General features: G+C 45.9%; 2 protein-coding genes across 2 annotated transcripts; one reads left to right on the top strand and one right to left on the bottom strand.

Annotated features, from left to right (window-relative positions):
- Positions 1–209: 209 nt before the first annotated feature.
- LOC133505925 (uncharacterized) lies at positions 210–593 on the top strand. The gene has a single exon (XM_061829478.1). The coding sequence runs from the start codon at positions 210–212 to the stop codon at positions 591–593; it is 384 nt and encodes a 127-aa protein (XP_061685462.1).
- Positions 594–1,938: 1,345 nt separating this feature from the next.
- On the bottom strand, positions 1,939–17,573 carry LOC133506144 (beta-2-glycoprotein 1-like). The gene is made up of 8 exons (XM_061829973.1): positions 17,491–17,573; positions 12,438–12,510; positions 10,524–10,620; positions 7,855–7,931; positions 7,202–7,390; positions 4,923–5,102; positions 2,255–2,452; positions 1,939–2,068 (listed from the first exon to the last, which is right to left on the bottom strand). The coding sequence occupies exons 2-8, from the start codon at positions 12,460–12,462 to the stop codon at positions 2,004–2,006; spliced, it is 831 nt and encodes a 276-aa protein (XP_061685957.1). The 5' UTR covers positions 12,463–12,510; positions 17,491–17,573; the 3' UTR covers positions 1,939–2,003.
- Between the last annotated feature and the right edge of the window lie 1,013 nt (positions 17,574–18,586).

Raw genomic sequence — 18,586 nt, forward strand, 5'->3', positions numbered from 1 at the left:
ACTACGAGTACCTGGTGATGCCATTTGGGCTGACTATTGCACCAGCGGTTTTTCAGAATTTTATTAATGATGTGCTACGAGAGAGATTGAACCAGAATGTGTTCTTCTACCTCAACGACATTCCGATCTTTTCTCCGGACGAAGCTTCCCACATCGAGCATGTCAGGGAGGTGCTGCAGCAGGTACTCTGACATAACCTATATGTTAAGATGGAAAAGTGCGAGTTTCACCAATCTTCCATCACATTCCTGGGATTCATCTTGGCCGAGGGACAGAGTCGCATGAATCCCAGTAAGGTCGACTCTGTCCTCCAATGGCCCACTCTCATCAATCACATGGAGGTGCAGAGATTCATCAGATTCGCTAACTTCTACCGCAAGTTCATCAGGAATTTCAATTCCATAACTGCCCCGTTGCATGCCCTCACTTCATCCCGCAATTCATTCGACTGGGATGTGACCTGCCAGGAGGGCTTTGATAGACTTAGGTCGAGTTTCACCACAGCTCCAGTCCTCATCATGCCAGATCCAGAGAGACAGTTTTTGGTGGAAGGGGATGCATCGGACTCGGGAATGGGAGCAATACTCTCCTAGAGGTGTGCAAGGGATGGAAGACTTCACCCGTGCGCCTTCTTGTCTAAGAGACTGACTCGGGCAGAGCGGAATTATGACGTGGGTGATCGAGAATTATTGGCGGTCAAAATGGCACTGGAGGAATGGAGGCACTAACTGGAGGGATCACAAGTGCCATTTCTGGTCCTTACGGACCATAAGAACTTGGAGTACCTGAGGACTGCCAAGAGATTGAATGCTCGCCAAGCCAGGTGGGCACTTTTTTTCACTCGCTTCCGGTTCACTCTGTCCTTTCGTCCAGGCTCGAAGAATGGCAAACCGGATGCACTATCCCGGATCCATGAAGGGGAGCGAACGGAGGCCGTGAGTGTTCCTATACTTCCGGAGGCCTGTTCGTGTCCGGGTCGAGACGGGTAAAGGAGGCTCTAAGGGACTCTCCGGGCCCAGCCAAATGTCCTTCCGGTCGTCTGTTCGTGGTACCCTCACTACGAGTAGACGTCATCGATTGGGCCCACACAAACAAGACCGTTTGTCACCCCGGGATGGTGAAGACCCGCTCAGTACTTGAACGGTTTTGGTGGCCAAACCTGGGAAGGGACGTGAGGGAGTATGTCAACGCGTGCCCGATCTGTATGGCCAATAAGACCTCTCGCCTGTGACCTATGGGTGAGCTACAGCCGCTACCAATTCCCTCTCGCCTGTGGTCACACATTTCTCTAGACTTCGTTACAGGTCGACCCTGCTCCCAGGGGAACACAGTGGTACTCTCAGTCATAGATCGGTTTTCTAAGATGGTCCACTTCGTACGAGCTCCTAAGATTCCGTCCACCAAGCAGACTGCGCAGCGACTGCTAGACAAAGTCGTCCGCTATCATGGCATGCCACTGGATGTAGTGTCAGACAGAGGGCAGCAAGTCGTGTCTCGATTCTGGAAGGAGTTCTGCACCCTCATCGGGGCAAAAAGTAAGCCTCACTTCAGGCCAATTCGTCCATCGCCATTGGTCCCCCTTGTCAATTGTCAGCCAATCGCAGGGCAGATGGAGACAGACAACATTTGTACTCATAATCACACCCAGGAGCAATTTAGAGTCTCCAATTAATTCATGTTTTGGGGATGTGGGAGGAAACAGGAGTGCTGTGAAAAAAAGCCCACGTAGGCGCGGGGAGAACATGCTAACTCCACACTATTAGGCCAACGCACTAACCAGTTGCCCTACCATGCTGCCTACATTTTACATGTACTTACATTTTTATTGTTTAATTTAAAATAGAATTTAATTTTAAAATCTTGTATAGAAGACACACACAAGTGGAACAGGACTTAATTTGCAAGATGTGCTTTATTTTTATGGACCAAAACAATGCTGTGGTTTTGCTCTGGGTATTATGGTGATGCAATCATCATCAGGGAACAGGTCTGATGCTCTCATCTCAGCACCCTTGTATTTCTGATGGAAGTGAACTAGAATGAATGCCATACTCTATCCCGCTTGGCTCTAAAAAGAAGCACAAAGAACTGGTTACAATATAGACCTGTTTGGAGTTCAATTGCAAAAAAAAAAAAAAAAGAAGTTTTGCTGGTATTATTTCTGAATGGAGTTTTTGTAGCATTTGAACAACTGTTAGTCTGGCCAATAAATATGTACTGTAAATCATCATGCATCCAACAGATGTACTACTACCTTCATAGCATTCAGGGATTTTTAGTTTTCCATCAATGCACTGAGTTGAGACAGCATAGCCGCACTTCCTGACCTTTTCCAAGCAGTAGACTGATACAATGTCACTATGGAAGACTTTGTTTGGATTGAGGTCTTCAATCCAGAGTTTTTTTTCCTTGTACAGTATTCTTCCTCTTTTTATGTCAATGCTACAAGGAGCTGCATGTCACAGGAATGGCAAAGCAGAAAATATGAAGTTGAGGTAAAAATACATTAAGTTAAAATGTTTGGAATATGTATAAAAAGTTGGCAAAATGCAAAAATTAAAATGGCAAAGACCCTAATGAAACATTCATTTGTATTGTACTCTATCCATTTTTAACCATTCATCCTCTTCAGGATCCCTTGTAGGCTGGAGCCTATCCAGCTATATCCAGCAGGAGAAAATAAATCTGAGCATGTACGGATAATCATTTCACATTCACAACTATAAGGTATTTACAGAAAATAAGTATTTGAACACCCTGCTATATTGCAAGTTCTCCTACTTAGAAATCATGTACGGGTCTGACATTTTCATCGTAGGTGCATGTCCATTGTGAGAGAGATAATCTAAAAAGAAAAATCCAGAAATCACAATGTATGATTTTTTTAAATGATTTATTTGTGTGATAGAGCTACAAATAAGTATTTGAACACCTGTCTATCAGCTAGAATTCTGACCCTCAAAGACCTGTTAGTCCTCCTTTAAAAGTCCACCGCCACTCATGTATTATCCTGAATCAGATGCACCTGTGTGAGGTTGATAGCTGCATATAGACACTTGTCCACCCCATGCAATCAGTAAGACTCAAACATGTAACATGGGCAAGACCAAAGAGCTGTCCAAAGACACCAGAGACAAAATTGTAGAACTCCACACAGCTAGAAAGGGCTACAGAGAAATTGCCAAGCAGCTTGGTGAAAAAAGGTCCATTTTTGGAGCAATCATTAGAAAATGGAAGTAGCTAAACATGGCGGTCAATCTCAATCGGAGTGGAGCCCCATGCAAGATATCGCCTCGTGAGGTCTCAATGATCCTTAGAAAGGTGAGAAATCAGCCCAGGACTACACGACAGGAGTTGGTCAATGACCTGAAAAGAGCTGGGACCACCATTTCCAAGGTGACTGTTGGTAATACACTAAGACGTCATGGTGTCATGATCCTGCCGCTTCAACACGAGCTGTGCGGGTGCCCGCGCAGCTGCGCTAATTGGGAGGCACACACCTGTGCCTCATGCGGGCTGATCATCCCCCGTTTATATAGGACCCGGTGACGACTGGTCCTCCGCCAGTTCGTTGAGCTTTATGTCCCGTTCCAGCACTCTCGTATTCCTGATTGATCCTGTGTGTACCGACCTTCGTCCGTTCTCCGACCAACCTTGTAAGCCTGACTCCTTGATCCTTCTGCCTGCGTTGATTGTTTCCCCGTGTACCGACTACTGCCTGCCCACTCATCTGCTCTCTTCGCCCGACGCCCCAACAACCGCTGCTGCACCGGACTGCCTGCTCGATCCCCAACCTCGGCATACAATAAACGTGTCTCTTCTTGAACTACCTAGCGTCTTCCGAGTTCCTGCATTTGGGTCCTACTCTCGTTTCCGATGGGACGTGACACATGGTTTGAAATCATGCATGGCACGGAAGGTTCCCCCGCTTAAACTAGCACATATCAAGGCCCGTCTTAAGTTTGCCAATGACCATTTGGATGATACAGAGGAGGCATGAGTGAAGGTTTTGTGGTCAGATGAGACCAAAATGGAACTTTGTGGTTATAATTCAACTCACCGTGTTTGGAGGAGGACGAATGATGAGTTCCATCCCAAGAACACCATCCCTACTGTGAAGCATGGGGGTAGTAGCATCATACTTTGGGGATGTTTTGGGGGTTGCACATGGGACAGGATGACTGCCATGTATTTTGAGATTTTTGGGAACAACCCCTTTCCCTCAGTCAGAGCATTGAAGATGGGTCGTGGCTCGGTCTTTCAACATGACAATGACCTGAAGCACACAGCCAGGAAAACCAAGGAGTGGCTCCATAAGAAGCATATCAAGGTTCTGGCATGACCTAGCCAATCTCCAGACCTAAACCCAATAGAAAATATTTGGAGGGAGTTGAAACTCCATGTTTCTCAGCGACAGCCCAGAAACCTGCCTGATCTAGAGAAGATCTGTGTGGAGGAGTGGGCTAAAATCCCTCCTGCAGTGTGTGGAAACCTGGTGAAAAACTACAAGAAACGTTTGACCTCTGTAACTGCAAACAAAGGCTAGTGTACCAAATATTAACATTAGTTTTTTCAAGTGTTCAAATACTTATTTGCAGCTGTATCACACAAATAAATCATTTAAAAAATCTTACATAGTGATTTCTGGATTTTTCTTTTCAGATTATCTCTCTCACAGTGGATATGCACCTACGATGAAAATTTCAGACCCTTACATGATTTCTAAGTAGGAGAACTTGCAATGTAGCAGGGTGTTCAAATACTTATTTTCTTCAGTGTAATTTTCAGTTGAGCTAATTTGCATTTTTTTTTTACATGCACACAAATATTAAAAGAACATGCAACTACCACATAGAAAGGCTTGCGGTGTCCCCCCTCTTAATCTATTGCATGACTATAGAATGATGGTTACATTGGCGTACCTTTACAGGCTGGTTTTTCAGACCAATTTCCATTCTTCTGGCAAACAATTTGGAAGGTTCCTTCCAGCATATAGTCCCCTTTGCAACCATACTGCACTGTCTCCATGAAGTTGTAATTTTGCTGGTTGTTACTGGACATATAACCATTGAAAATGTTCTCTGGTGGAGGGCACGTGACCACTGGAAAGATTTTGTATTACATAGGTTAATATTAATGATGAACGCATTCTTTGCAATCAGTGATTAAATTTAATCACTAAACAATAATCAATAAACTCAAATATACAGTCAGCCCTCACCAGCACACTCAACCAAAACATAGTCTGCAATCTACATGTTATTTGGTTGTTTTTGACTTGATTTTGGAATTACATTTACTCACTGGATGGAGACCAGAAGACAAGTACTATAAAGAAAATACAGTACATTATAATTACAAAGAGAACAAGTGATGCAATTTGCCAGCAGGTGGTGGCGTGGAAAAAAAAAAGATTATTTATACATGTTGGAACCTTACAGTTGCATTCCTAAAGCACGTGAAAAAAGACCGAAGGGACTAAAAGGGAGTCACTGATGGTATAGTGGTACATTCACCTAACTCTGGAGTAGGTTAGTATTAGGATTCGTGTTAGGTTCCAGTTTCCACTCAGTGATAGTGTGAATGTGAGTGCAAATGGTTGTCTGTGACTCTCTATGCCCTGCAACTACCTGGCGACCAGTGCAGGGTTTCGTCTCCCTTTCGCCCGAAGTGGGAAAGGCTCCAGTGCCCCATGACTCTGAACAGGATAAGTGGTGTTGACACTGCGTGAATGGATGAAATAAAAAGCTAATCACGAGAGACCACCCTTCTGAGCATTAGAGGACTATATCTCAATGTGTTTGGCTTTTCTTTGGTTTGTTTGCAACATTTATTCAAAAATTTGGACAATAATCACCCCTTATCATTTGTCATTCAATAAATGAGGGACATCGCTTGGCCTATTTTAGAGTGGCTGAAGCCATCCTAAAAATCTTTCAAGTGCTGCCCAAAACAAAATATTTGTTATAGTATTAATGCCGAAGCTTTCCCGGCTCTGCCTGCGTGGAGTTTGTTTTTTCTCTGGACACTCCGGTTTCCTCCCACATCCCAAAAAAAATCCTTTAATTGGAGACTCTAAATTGCCCCTGAAGTGTGATTGTGAGTGTGATTGTGGTCTTTCTACATGTGCTCAGAGATTGGCTGGCAACCATTTCAGGATGTACCCTGCCTCCTGCCCAATGACAGCTGGTCCAGGCTCTGGCACTCCCCGCGACCCTTGTGAGGATAAGTGGCGAAGAAAATGGATGGATGGTGACTCTAAATTGCCCCTGAAGTGTGATCGTGAGTGCGATTGTGGTCTTTCTACATGTGCCCTGAGATTGGCTGGCAACCAATTCAAGGTGTACCCTGCCTCCTGCCCAATGACAGCTGGGATAGGCTCAGGAACTCCCGAGACCATTGTGAGGATAAGCAGCTAAGAAAATGGATGGATGTGTGGATGGATCGATGGATATTTTACCCCCCAAAACGCCCATACCCCCATTGACAAAAAGTGTCACTATATGAGTTGTAGTTTCCATGGGGAGTGTCTGTCACGGCCCATCGGAAGGAGAGTAGGACCCAAATGCAGGAAAAGGTTGGTCGGAGAACATGCGAAGGTCGGTACACACGGGTTCGATCAGGGATACCGGAGCACACGAAAGGGACATGAAGATTACCCGAACTGGCCCCGGCCAGTTGTCATCGGGGTCATATAAATACACAGCATAATCAGGCTGCATGAGGCGCAGGTGTGCACCTCCCAATCAGAGCAACCGCGGACACCCGCCCAGCCCAGGCTGGAGCGGCAGGATCATGACAGTGTCAGTGGGCAGAATCCCTGCGTCCCACCTGCAGCCATCATCATCAGCAGGAGGACTTTTAAAAGGACACATCGGAGAAAGATACTGTACCGAGCTCTTTCTTATGGCAATTGCCATAGCATTTCAGTATACCATTGTGCTCATTTCCCTGTTCTACTTCTCATCTTCTGTTTCCGCCCGTAGGTACTGCTGTGTTCTTGTCTTTGTTTTGCAATACCTTGTGTAAATATGCTTGTTCTTTCTTTTTTTGTTTGTTTGTTTCTTCCTTCCATGGCTCTCCAGCCATCTATTTTAGGTCTTTTTCCATTTTCTAGTCATGTTTTTTTTTAATGCTCTTAATCTTCAATGAAGGCTACTTTTTAAAATGGAAATCATCTGTTTATGAGCTCTTTATATACCTCGACATTCAGGTGTCTCAGTCCAGTTGCCGTTGGCAGTGCACTCGGCATGAGCATTTCCAAAGAGGACGTATGGAGGCAAGCACTCATATGTCCCATGGGTGCCAAAATAAGTTGTGTTTCCGTTGACCCTCTTGTTGTAACTGATAAGACCAAACTTTGGGATTGGAGCAAGACCACAGGATACAGCTGCAAGACGAAACCATATACAGTTCTACATATTTATATTTACCAATTAATTGTACGTAAAAATAGTGCAATACGTTTGAACTCGTCAAAGTTAGCGGCCGAGTGTGCAACTGGTTTGTATATCTGGCTCACAGTTCTGTGGACCTGGGTTCAAATCAGGCCGCCATTGTGTGGAGTTTGCATTTTCTCTCCGTGCCTGTGTGGGTTTTGTCCAGGTTCTCTGGTTTCCTCCCACATGCCAAAAATACCCATGGTAGGTTAGTTTAAGACTCAATTGCCAGTGCGTGTGAATACAAGTACAAATGGTTTTGTTTATAAGTGTCCTGCAATTGGTTAGCAAACAGTTCAGGGTGTACCCCACCTCTCGCTGAAAGATAGGTGGGATAGGGTCCGTACACCTGCGACCTGAGTGAGGATAAACAGTTGGAAAATGGAAGAATGGAATGAAATGGTGGATCACATACGTTTGCACAATGGCACTGGTGTACTCCATTTTCCATCTGCTTGGCATTTAGTAGTGTTTGGTCCAGACAGGGTGTACCTATGGAGGGCAAAGACATAGGGAGGGAATGATGTTCATGTGTATGATGTGACCCTTCTCCGTAATACAGTAAAAAATGTGGCGCTTCATCTCTGACTGGTTGGCCACTCTTAGTCTATAGGATGGGTAAGCCAAAAATGTTCATAGCTAATGAGGCGGGCTGTTCAGAGTGCCATGTCCAAGGATGTCAATGGGAAGTCTTTTGGAAGGACAAAATCCAGCAGGAGAAGACGCGCCAACCAAACAGATGACCGTGGATTATTAAACAGAGAAGATTCAATAATCTAGCACAGAGGTCGGTAACCTATGGCTTGTGAGCCATAGCTGGCTCTTTTGGTGGTTGCATATGGCTCGCAGAGCCCTTATAACGACATACTGTACATGTGATTTCTGTCTTGCAAAGAAGTGTCATGGTGCAGGGCTCAAGGGTGGACCCAAATACACGACTCCAGAGACAGCAGACAGTACAGAGGAAACCTTTATTCGGTCCGAGGTCTGAGATCTGAGATCAGGTAGACAGTCCAAACAATCCGAAGTACAAGTACGGATGGGCTTACGAGGGTGGTGAGTGGACAGGCGTGGGTCGGTGCACGGAGATCAGAAGTCAGGAAAGCAGAGTGCGGGAACGAGGCATCAAGAGCAACGATCTAGCGGAGTATTTGTCGTCCCCCGGGTCCTATATGTACTGGGTCTAATCAGTGTTCATGAGGCGCAGGTGTGCACCTTCTGATTAGCTGGCCACGCCCAGCCCGGGCTGGAATCCAGGAGCATGACAAGAAGGTTTGTCCTAAAGGGGTTGCCGTAGTTTTTGCGTAGTTGTCGATGTCCACAGGCTCAGAAGGGTTTAACGCTGATCGTGTTGGAACAATTAATAATGGAAACACTTTTGACAAATGTCGCTCAAACAAAAAAAATATGAGTACCACCAAAGTTTTTAACCAGAATGGACAGGCTCTGTGGAGAGGTTCTGCTGTGTGTTTAAATTCACAGATGGGGAGTATGCCAAAGCATTCATTGCCAATGACAACTTCGCATAAAGACAAGATAATCAAACAAATAAATGAAATGGCTTTGTTGGCAAGAACTGTTCACCATTGTATCAGCATGATGGCAAATCAAATTTAATTACGTTTACAATAAACGGATGGAAGTCTTAACGCCTGCGTGAAGCTTCATCTGACCCTGTATGAACTCCAAAGCCATCAGCAAAACCATGCAGCAGTAGCTGCCGCATTAATGGTCAGAAGTACTTTTGTCATCATTGGTGAGCAACAGCGAAATAATGTTATTTAAAACAATTCAGAGGCTTATTGTTCTCTAAAAGTGTTGGTCTTACATAAATCCGCAAATACACCTGTACTTAGTTTTTAAAATACTGTATGGCTCTTTTGAAATTACATTTTAAAATATTTCACCTTTGTGGCTCTCTCAGTTGAAAAGGTTCCTGACCCCTGATCAAGCATATATCCAGAAAGAGTGGAATGAGGCAGGAGTCGTGGCATCAAAACAACCATATTCAGAGGCATCCGGGAGATGGGCTACAACTGACTACCTTGGCTTAAGCCACTTTTGAGCCCAAGACAAGCACTTATGAGCCCAAGACAGTGTAGAAAGCTTCTCAACTGGGCCAAGCAGAAGGCCTGGATTGTTGGCCAGTCGTCCAATGTCCTCTTTTCTGTTGAAAGTAGTGTAACTTTCATTTGGATATCAAGGTCCAAGGGTTTGGAGAAAGACCAGTGGAGAACAGAACCCAAGCTGTTTGTTATTGAGTGTGAAGTATCTACAGTAAGTCATTATTTGGGGTGCAATGTCCAGTGCAGGTGTTGATAAACTACCAGAATGTGTTTGAGGATTTAAGGATTCCTTCTGCTGAGGATCTGTATGGAAATGCAGTTTCATCTTTCACCAGGATCTGGCCCCTGGGCATACCGCGACAACAACTAAAACCTGGTTTGATGCCCATGCCATCATAGTGCTTGACTGACCAGTCAGCTCATAGGATAGAAACTCCATTGAGAATCTATGGGGTATTATCAAGAGGAAAATGATGGGCACCACAGACAAAAACAAACTGACAGCAAGCATCAAGGAAATATGGGATTCTGTAACTCACAGGCAATGTCACAGGCTGATTGCTTTAATGGCACATCGAAACAGTGATTCAAGCATAGGGATTCCCGACTAAGTAATGATTCACATATCATTTCGAATGATTTAATGTGACCCTAATAAATTTTCTTTCCTAGAATCTAAAAAAAAAAAAGTCAATTTCTTCACACTAGTTTCAGTTTTTGAATACCTAACTTTGTGGGTTTTTGACCCTGAAGTAAAATAAATGTAAATATAAACACATGCTTGAAATTGTTTAAATTGTGGGCCTTGAATCTATAATCTATGGAAAAACCCTTTTATGACATTCAAATTTTTAGGAAAGGGTCTAGATAGTTAAGAACCTTGTAACAGGGTTGTTGTGGTAATTGTCTTCAACCTACCCTTTGATGACTTAGAAAGAGTGCATATCAACATTAACATTTACTAGATTTCATTCTTACATGTCCTTCAGTGGAACTCAACAAGAAGTTGTCACTTTACCCTTCATGACAGGTGTAGTTGATTGTACTCTGGTACACCGTATCCTCATAGTGCAGTTCTCCATTGCGCAGTGGGTCAGGATATGGACAATGTTTTGCTACAAGATAGAATAGAGTATTTATCTATAATTGTGTGCATATTCTGTTTGATGATTCACATTACCGTGCATTTACAAAGACTAAAGAACACTGGATCAGAATTAACCTAATCAAACTGGTATCACCATTACAGACTGATTTGAAACTATTTCTTTATTTTGGAAGTGAAAAAAAGAACAAATATTTAGTCAGCTCAGAATAATTATGGCCAATATAATGACAATGACACATCACATTGTTGAATCTGTATGTAGATGAATTGTTAAAAAATATACACTAATTATCCAAGTCAAAATTATATTAGATACAATACTTCTGATGGTGTCAATGTATATGAGCATTATTGTTTGCAAAGGCAGTTCTATTTTTGTACATGGACTCGTTTCTTCACTTCCTTACCACACTCACCATTGTTCTGGATTGTTGCCCCTAAGTATTTAAAGTCTTCCTTTGTCACCATCTCGTCTCCATGTAGCCTCACTCTTCCTTCTCCACCTCTCATTCATGCACATACAGTATATTCTGTTTTACTTTGGCTAATATTCATTCCTCTCCTTTTCACTGCACATCTCCATCTTTATAAATTTTCCTCTACCTGCTCTGTTTTCACTGCGAATCACAATTTCATCTGATCCCTGATGCAGTCCCACTTTCACCTTAAATTCTTCGTCACCACAGTTCTGTTTCCCTCATATATGTTCTGTACTATTCTAATGTACTTCTCTGCCACACCAGATTTCGGTATGGAGCTGCACAATTCTGTCATTTGGGAAAACTGTCATACGCTTTCTCCATAACCTACAAAACCACAATGCAGCTCCTTCTGACCTCCTCTGTACTTCCTCATCAACACTCTTGAGGCAAATAATACATTTGTGGTACTCATTGTAGGCATGAAACCATACAGTTGCTCACAAATACTTCTCCCCTACTGCTACCTTCCAGTCAATGACCTTCTTCAGATTACATAATCTGAACAAAATGTAATCCACCTGTATACTTCTACCTCCGCTATGATAGCCTGTGTTCTTGCCTCTTCTGGAAGAAAGTGTCCATTTTTGCAAAGTCTGTTTATCTGTCTGTCTGTCTCTCACTCTCCCCCCCTCTCTCTTTCTCTCTCTCTCTCTCGCTCTCTCCCTCTTTTTGTCTGGGTTGCTCAGAACTATTCATCTAGCACCTTCCAGAATAACCCTTTGATCTTTAGTTTACATCCTACCTGTGGGGCACAGCCACTAATTGTGCTAAACATAGCACCCTCAATTTAAAGTTTAATTTTAATCAGTTGATCTCGGATTTTTTTTCACCTCCATGACATTATTAACAAACACTTCCTTTCAAACAATTCCAACTATATTTCTCTTCCCATCTACACTAGTGTCAAATACTTTGGACCATGCTCATAAGCATCTCACCCTTACTGCCCCTCCACCTGCTCTCCTGGACACACAATACAGTAATCCCTTTCTAGTTCGGAGATCACCTAACGCGGATTCAGTGCTTCTTCTTTATCTTTCGGCTTGTCCCGTTAGGGGTCGCCACAGCATGTCATCTTTTTCCATCTAAGCCTATCTCGTGCATCCTCCCAACACCCACTGTCCTCATGTCCTCCCTCACAACATCCATCAACCTTTTCTTTGGTTCTCCTTTCACTCTTTTGCCTGGCAGCTCCATCCTCAGCACCCTTACACCAACATACTCACTCTCTCGCCTTTGGACATGTGCAAAAGTCTGCTCTCTCTCGCCTTGTCTCCAAAACATCCAACTGTGGTTGTCCCTCTAATTAGCTAATTTCTAAACCTATAGAACCTGTTCATACCAAGCGAGAAGCTCAGCATCTTCATTTCTGCTACCTCCAGTCCTGCTTCCTGTTGTTTCTTCAGAGCCACCGTCTATAATACATACATCATGGCCGGTGCAAAGCACGAGAGCTTCGTGGGTTCCAAATGATAGGTAGGTGTATATACAGCTACTAAAAAAAAATAGTTTGGGGGGGGACCACGTAATCCGTCTCTCATAACGTAACAAAATATCCGCGTACGGACGACAGGGGCGCTAAATGTGTCGATGTGTGCGTCGGATGGCTTCTGCGTTGGGCTCGCCGGCGAAGGCTTCCGCGCTGGGCTCCCCGGCGGAGGCTTCTGCGTCAGGTTTGCCAGCAAATGCTTCCGCGTGTGTCTCGCCGGCGGAGGCTTCCGCGCCGGGCTCCCTGGCGGAAGCTTCCGAAATGGGCTCCCAGCGAAGGCTTCCACGTCGTGCCTCGCGAACGAGCAAGGCTTCGGCTGGGCTGGCTCATACATACTGTCCGGGAGTCTGTTGTTAGTTAGAAGTAATCCGAATATAATCTAAATATGGCTCGAAATAATAGTGTGTCACGATGCGGGGCTCAAGGGTGGACCCAAATGCACGACTCCAGAGACAGCAGACAGTACAGAGGAAACCTTTATTCGGTCCGAGGTCTGAGATCAGGTAGACAGTCCAAACAATTTGTAGTACCAGTACGAATGGGCTTACGAGGGTGGTCAACGAACAGGCGTGGGTCGGTGCACGGAGGTCAGAAGTCGAGAAAGCAGGAGTGCGGGAACGAGTCATGAAGAGCAACGATCTAGCAGAGTATCTGTCGTCCCCCGGGTCCTATATGTACTGGGTCTAATCAAAGGTCATGAGGCGCAGGTGTGCACCTTCAGATTAGCTGGCCACGCCCAGCCCTGGCTGGAACCCAGGAGCATGACAGTACCCCCCCCCCTCAACGGCCGGCTCTGGACGGCCCAGGAGCATCAGGGTGAGCCGCGTGAAAGTCCCTGTTGAGGGAGCGGTCCACGACGAAGCGGGAGGGGATCCAAGAGCTCTCCTCCGGGCCATATCCCTCCCAGTCCACCAGGTACTGGACCCCCCTTCCTCTGCGACGGGAAGACAGCAACCGGCGCACAGTATACACCAACCCACCGTCGACCATGCGGGGGGCAGGGGGGATTTGAGCGGAGGAGCCAGCGACGACGTGCAATTCGGGCGAAGTCTGCTGACGTGGAACGTAGGGTGCACCCTCATCGACCTGGGCAGTTTCAACAAGACGGCGACCGGGTTAATAACTTTGGAAACCGGGAACGGGCCAACGAACCTGGGAGCAAGTTTGCGGGATTCCGTCCGCAGCGGGAGATCTTTGGTGGAGAGCCACACTCGCTGTCCCACTCTGAGCTCTGGTGCGGCCCTTCTCTTGCGGTCTGCTGCGGCCTTGTAGGCGCTGCTCATGCGCAGCAGTGTCCTCCGAGCTGCTTCCCAGGTCCGTTTGCAGCGTCGCACCACGGCCAGGGCTGACGGAACTGCGGAGTCTGTGACCAGTGGAGGAAACAGGGACGGAGGATAGCCATGCACGACATGGAGTGGAGCCATACCTGTTGAAGCGGAGGGTAGAGAATTGTGGGCATACTCCACCCACTTGATGTGCTGGCTCCACGTGCTCTGGTCCCTGGATGCCAGACATCGAAGACCGGTCTCTAATTCCTGGTTAATCCTCTCAGTCTGGCCATTAGACTCTGGGTGATGACCCGATGTCCGACTTGCTGAAGCGCCGATGAGGTTGCAGAACTCCTTCCAGAAACGGGCGCTGAATTGCGGACCCCTGTCCGAAACGATGTCCTGGGGTAGGCCATGGTAACGGACGACCTCGTCTAATACCAACTGGGCTGTCTGCTTGGCCGACGGGATCTTCGGAAGCGGCACGAAGTGGACCATCTTGGAAAAACGGTCCACTACGGACAGCACCACTGTGTTCCCTTGTGAAGGCGGCAGGCCGGTGACGAAGTCCAGCGCGATGTGTGACCACGGACGAAAGGGGATGGACAGGGGTTGCAACTCACCAACAGGCCGTAGGCGGGAAGTCTTATTGGCAGCACACACCGGGCAGGCGTTGACGAACTCCCTTACGTCCTTGCTGAGGTTAGGCCACCAGAACCTTTGTTCGACCACTGAACGTGTCTTCGCCATACCCGGGTGGCAGACCGTCTTGTTGGTATGGGCCCAGTTGATGACGTCTCCCCGCAGAGATGGGATGACGAAAAGGCGGCCCGACGGACAATCAGCGGGTGGCGGTATCTCTCCCAGGGCCTCCTTCACCCGCGACTCGATCGCCCAGGTAAAACGGGCCACGAAGCACCCCGCTGGCAGGATAGTAGCGGCGTCTGAATCCGTGGGCCCTCCCTCGTGGATCCGCGAGAGTGCATCCGGCTTGCCGTTTTTGGAGCCTGGGCGGAAAAACACCTTAAAGTGGAAGCGGGTGAAAAATAGGGCCCACCTGGCCTGACGGGCGTTCAACCTCTTCGCAGACTTCAAGTATTCAAGGTTCTTATGGTCCGTGAAGACAACGAACGATACTTGCGAGCCCTCCAGCCAGTGCCGCCACTCCTCCAACGCGCTCTTGACCGCCAGCAGTTCCCTATCTCCCACGTCGTAGTTCCTCTCTGCCGGGGTCAACTTTCTAGACAGGAACACACACGGGTGGATCCTTCCATCCCTGGGACTCCTCTGCGACAAGACTGCTCCGATTCCTGAATTCGATGCATCCACCTCCACCACAAACTGGTTATCTGGGTCCGGAATAATGAGAACGGGCGCAGTAGTGAAACTTGCCTTGAGCCTGCTGAAGGCCTCCTGGCAGGGCCCGGACCAGTCGAAGGGGGTATGTGGCGAGGTGAGCGAATGCAGAGGAGCGGCCACGGAACTGAAGTTCCTTATGAATTTCCTATAGAAATTGGCAAATCCCAAAAACCTCTGCACGTCCCTCCTGTTGGTGGGGGTAGGCCACCGCAGCACCGCGTCGACCTTCCCGGGGTCCATCCGTATCTCTCCCTCAGCCAGGACGAAGCCCAGGAAGGACACGGATGCCCGATGGAACTCACACTTATCCATATTCACGTATAATTGGTGCTGCTGCAGACGCCGGAGCACCTCTCTGACTTGTTGAATGTGAGTGGTTAGGTCTGCTGAAAAGATGAGAATGTCATCCAGGTAAACAAAGACAGATCTGTTCAGGAACTCCCGAAGCACGTCGTTAATGAAGTTCTGAAAGACGGCCGGAGTGTTTGTCAGTCCAAAGGGCATCACAAGGTACTCATAGTGCCCTGTGGCTGGAATCCAGGAGCATGACATAGTGTAATAATGCCCCGGACACTTCACTCGATTGTGAGATCTTCTCTTCTTCGAAAAGAGCTTCCGTGTCTGAAGGGGCGTGTCCCATAGTCGGGGCCACACCGTGTTTTCAACGGTGAATGTCCCGGGTGACGTCACGGACAGTAAATGCAGCCAATATGGCGACCACTTGGATGTTGAATGACACTTCCGCAACTTTGCGCATGGATGACACGCTCTCCGCTCATATTTATTTTTTTCGTATAGATATTGAAGTGAATAATGTTAGATGTATTTTTCACTTCAATATCTATTTTAGAATGTTTATAAGGATGACCCTTGACCTTTAAAGTCCCACTGACACCAAAATATACATTTTAAAATAGGTATTGTTATCAAAACTACAAATAATATTAATCCCGTTGATGATAATACGAGTCAGAAAAAGTGACTTGGGAGCATTTTATTAAAGTGCACAGTTGCGAAAGTATGACTCGACGTCCCAATAACAGCCATATTGTGTGTGACATCTCATGCAGGCATCACACTGGGGCAGTTGCCATTGACAACACATTAGGCCAAATGCAAAGGCAGATGAACAAGAGTGATTTTCGGATTTTTCTGATCCCCCTTCTGAGACCGAAGCTCTTTTTGAGGAAGAGAACAGCTCACGAGCAAGTGAAGCGACCGGGCCATTTTACCATCTCGTTTCGAGCCATATTTATACAATATGCGGATCACATCTAACGAACAACCCACTCCCGACAGACAGACGAGGAGGACAAGGAGCCCCCATGAAATATTTTAAATGACTGGCCCATAATTGTTTGATTTCCCAACCTTTTCTCAAGTCTTGTGTATGCAGCGTACTCAGGAGGACCCATGCCGGGCGAAGTAAATACGTCAGGGGTGACCACACACTGGTGGCCGGTGGGGTGCAGAGGTCCTTTCCCCTCCCCGTGACTGCCCGCCTCCCCGCCCGACCCACCTCCGTGTCGGGGGTAATGGTGTCTCGCGCCACCGCTAACGGCGGCCCGCATGCATGGACACATTCAGAACCCCTGATTTATGTACTTTATTAAGTTCTTATGACGCGGATCTTTTGTTACGTTCTGAGAGAAGGATTACGTTGCCGAACACAGATTTCTAGGATGCTCCTATAAAGACGAGGATTGCTGTCGACTGTGTTTTCGGAAAAGCACATGTATACACGAATGCTACACTGCCTTTTTGACATTTCCGGAATATTCACTGGAAATAGCATTCCCCTATTTGGAACACTGTATTCGACTCTGGTGACTATACGTCGTTTGACTAGTTAGCTTGTGTTACACGTTACTAAACTGTCTTTGTACTTCTATTTCGTTATTGTTTTGTGTTGTATTGTATTGTATTGTATTGTATTGTGTGTGATTAAATTGTCTTAAACGCAATACAGGTGTTATATTTTGCTGGTTTGACCAGACCAAAAGGATTTATTCTAAATTCACACATAACCTATATTATAAACTGAGACAAACTAGTCCCCCCACAACTATTATTTTTTTAATAGCTCTAGACACACCTGTCATTTGAAACCCACAAAGCTCTTGTCCTTTGCACCTGTTCAATCAATTTTTTCACGACAAATCATGTCTTTTGGAAACTTGTGAAGAATGAATCCATCCTCCCTAGTGTTTGAGTAAAATCCAGCAAAACAATGATCCAGCATTTTGGCTAACACACAGAAAATACAGGTAATTTCTCACCGGTAAAAGAAGTAAAGACACCCGACTCCGTTGCTGCAGCTGTCTGCAAAATACGCCACTTCTGGTATCTTCTTCAACCCAAAACCCTCAAGAGAGTTTTGGTGGCGGGAGATGAGAAAAAAAAATCGATATACGGCAACATTTTGACGTATTTCGGCTGATTTCTTTTTTTTTTTTTGGGGGGGGGTGGTGGTTAATAACACACTATATTTTATGTTTTAGGTGTCAGTGGCACTCTAAGAACTTGGTTTTCACCTCCTTTTTGTTAGTAGCTGAATTTCCACCGGTGCCCTCGAGTTAAACTATGCAGGTGGTACTTATATACTAGATGTAAATTCTGTCCGGTATATATCATATTTTAAACTGGATGCCCTTTATAATGCAAGCCTTTCAAATAGGGTTAGGACTGGACATTAGTTTGGACTGTTTTATGCCCCCTGGCTTTATTTCCATTCCAATCAGTTGTTTTTGCTAACTTGACGCAGTTTAAAAAATAACCACATGAAACAAAACACTAACCATATCAATGACCGACATTGTATCATTACGTAATTATTAGGGTCACTATAAATAAACATGGTGCTGCTAGCCCTGTATGCAGTGATCTAATTGAGACACCAGCTAATTCCTGAATTGTTTTGTTGGAAAAAAACAACCAAACACACACACACACACACACACACACACACACACGCACACACACACAAGGAAGTGTGTACAATTCCATTCACAAATAAGTGATACCTACCAATGCACATGAATTTGGTCTCAGTCCACTTTCTGCTCTCAGTACATACAATTTGCCGAGGGCCCAAAATAGATGTGTATCCCAGTTTACAAGTCAGCGCTAACTCTGCACCGGGACCAAAGTACCTCTGGTGCCTCACTGTTTCAATGTTGGCACCCAACTCAGGCATTAAACAGGCTGCAAGGACAAATACACAATTAGGGAATGACTGTCTAAAGACATAAAGCAAGTGGTGCTTATCAGTTGAATTATTACTCCATTCATCCCTTTTGCTACAATGCTCGCCCTCATTTAGGGACTCGGTGGGGACTTTTGCCTATTCCAGCTGACTGATTGAGAATCACAGTA

Source organism: Syngnathoides biaculeatus, chromosome 9 (genome assembly GCF_019802595.1).
Source record: "Syngnathoides biaculeatus isolate LvHL_M chromosome 9, ASM1980259v1, whole genome shotgun sequence".
NCBI classification, from domain to species: Eukaryota; Metazoa; Chordata; class Actinopteri; order Syngnathiformes; family Syngnathidae; genus Syngnathoides; species Syngnathoides biaculeatus.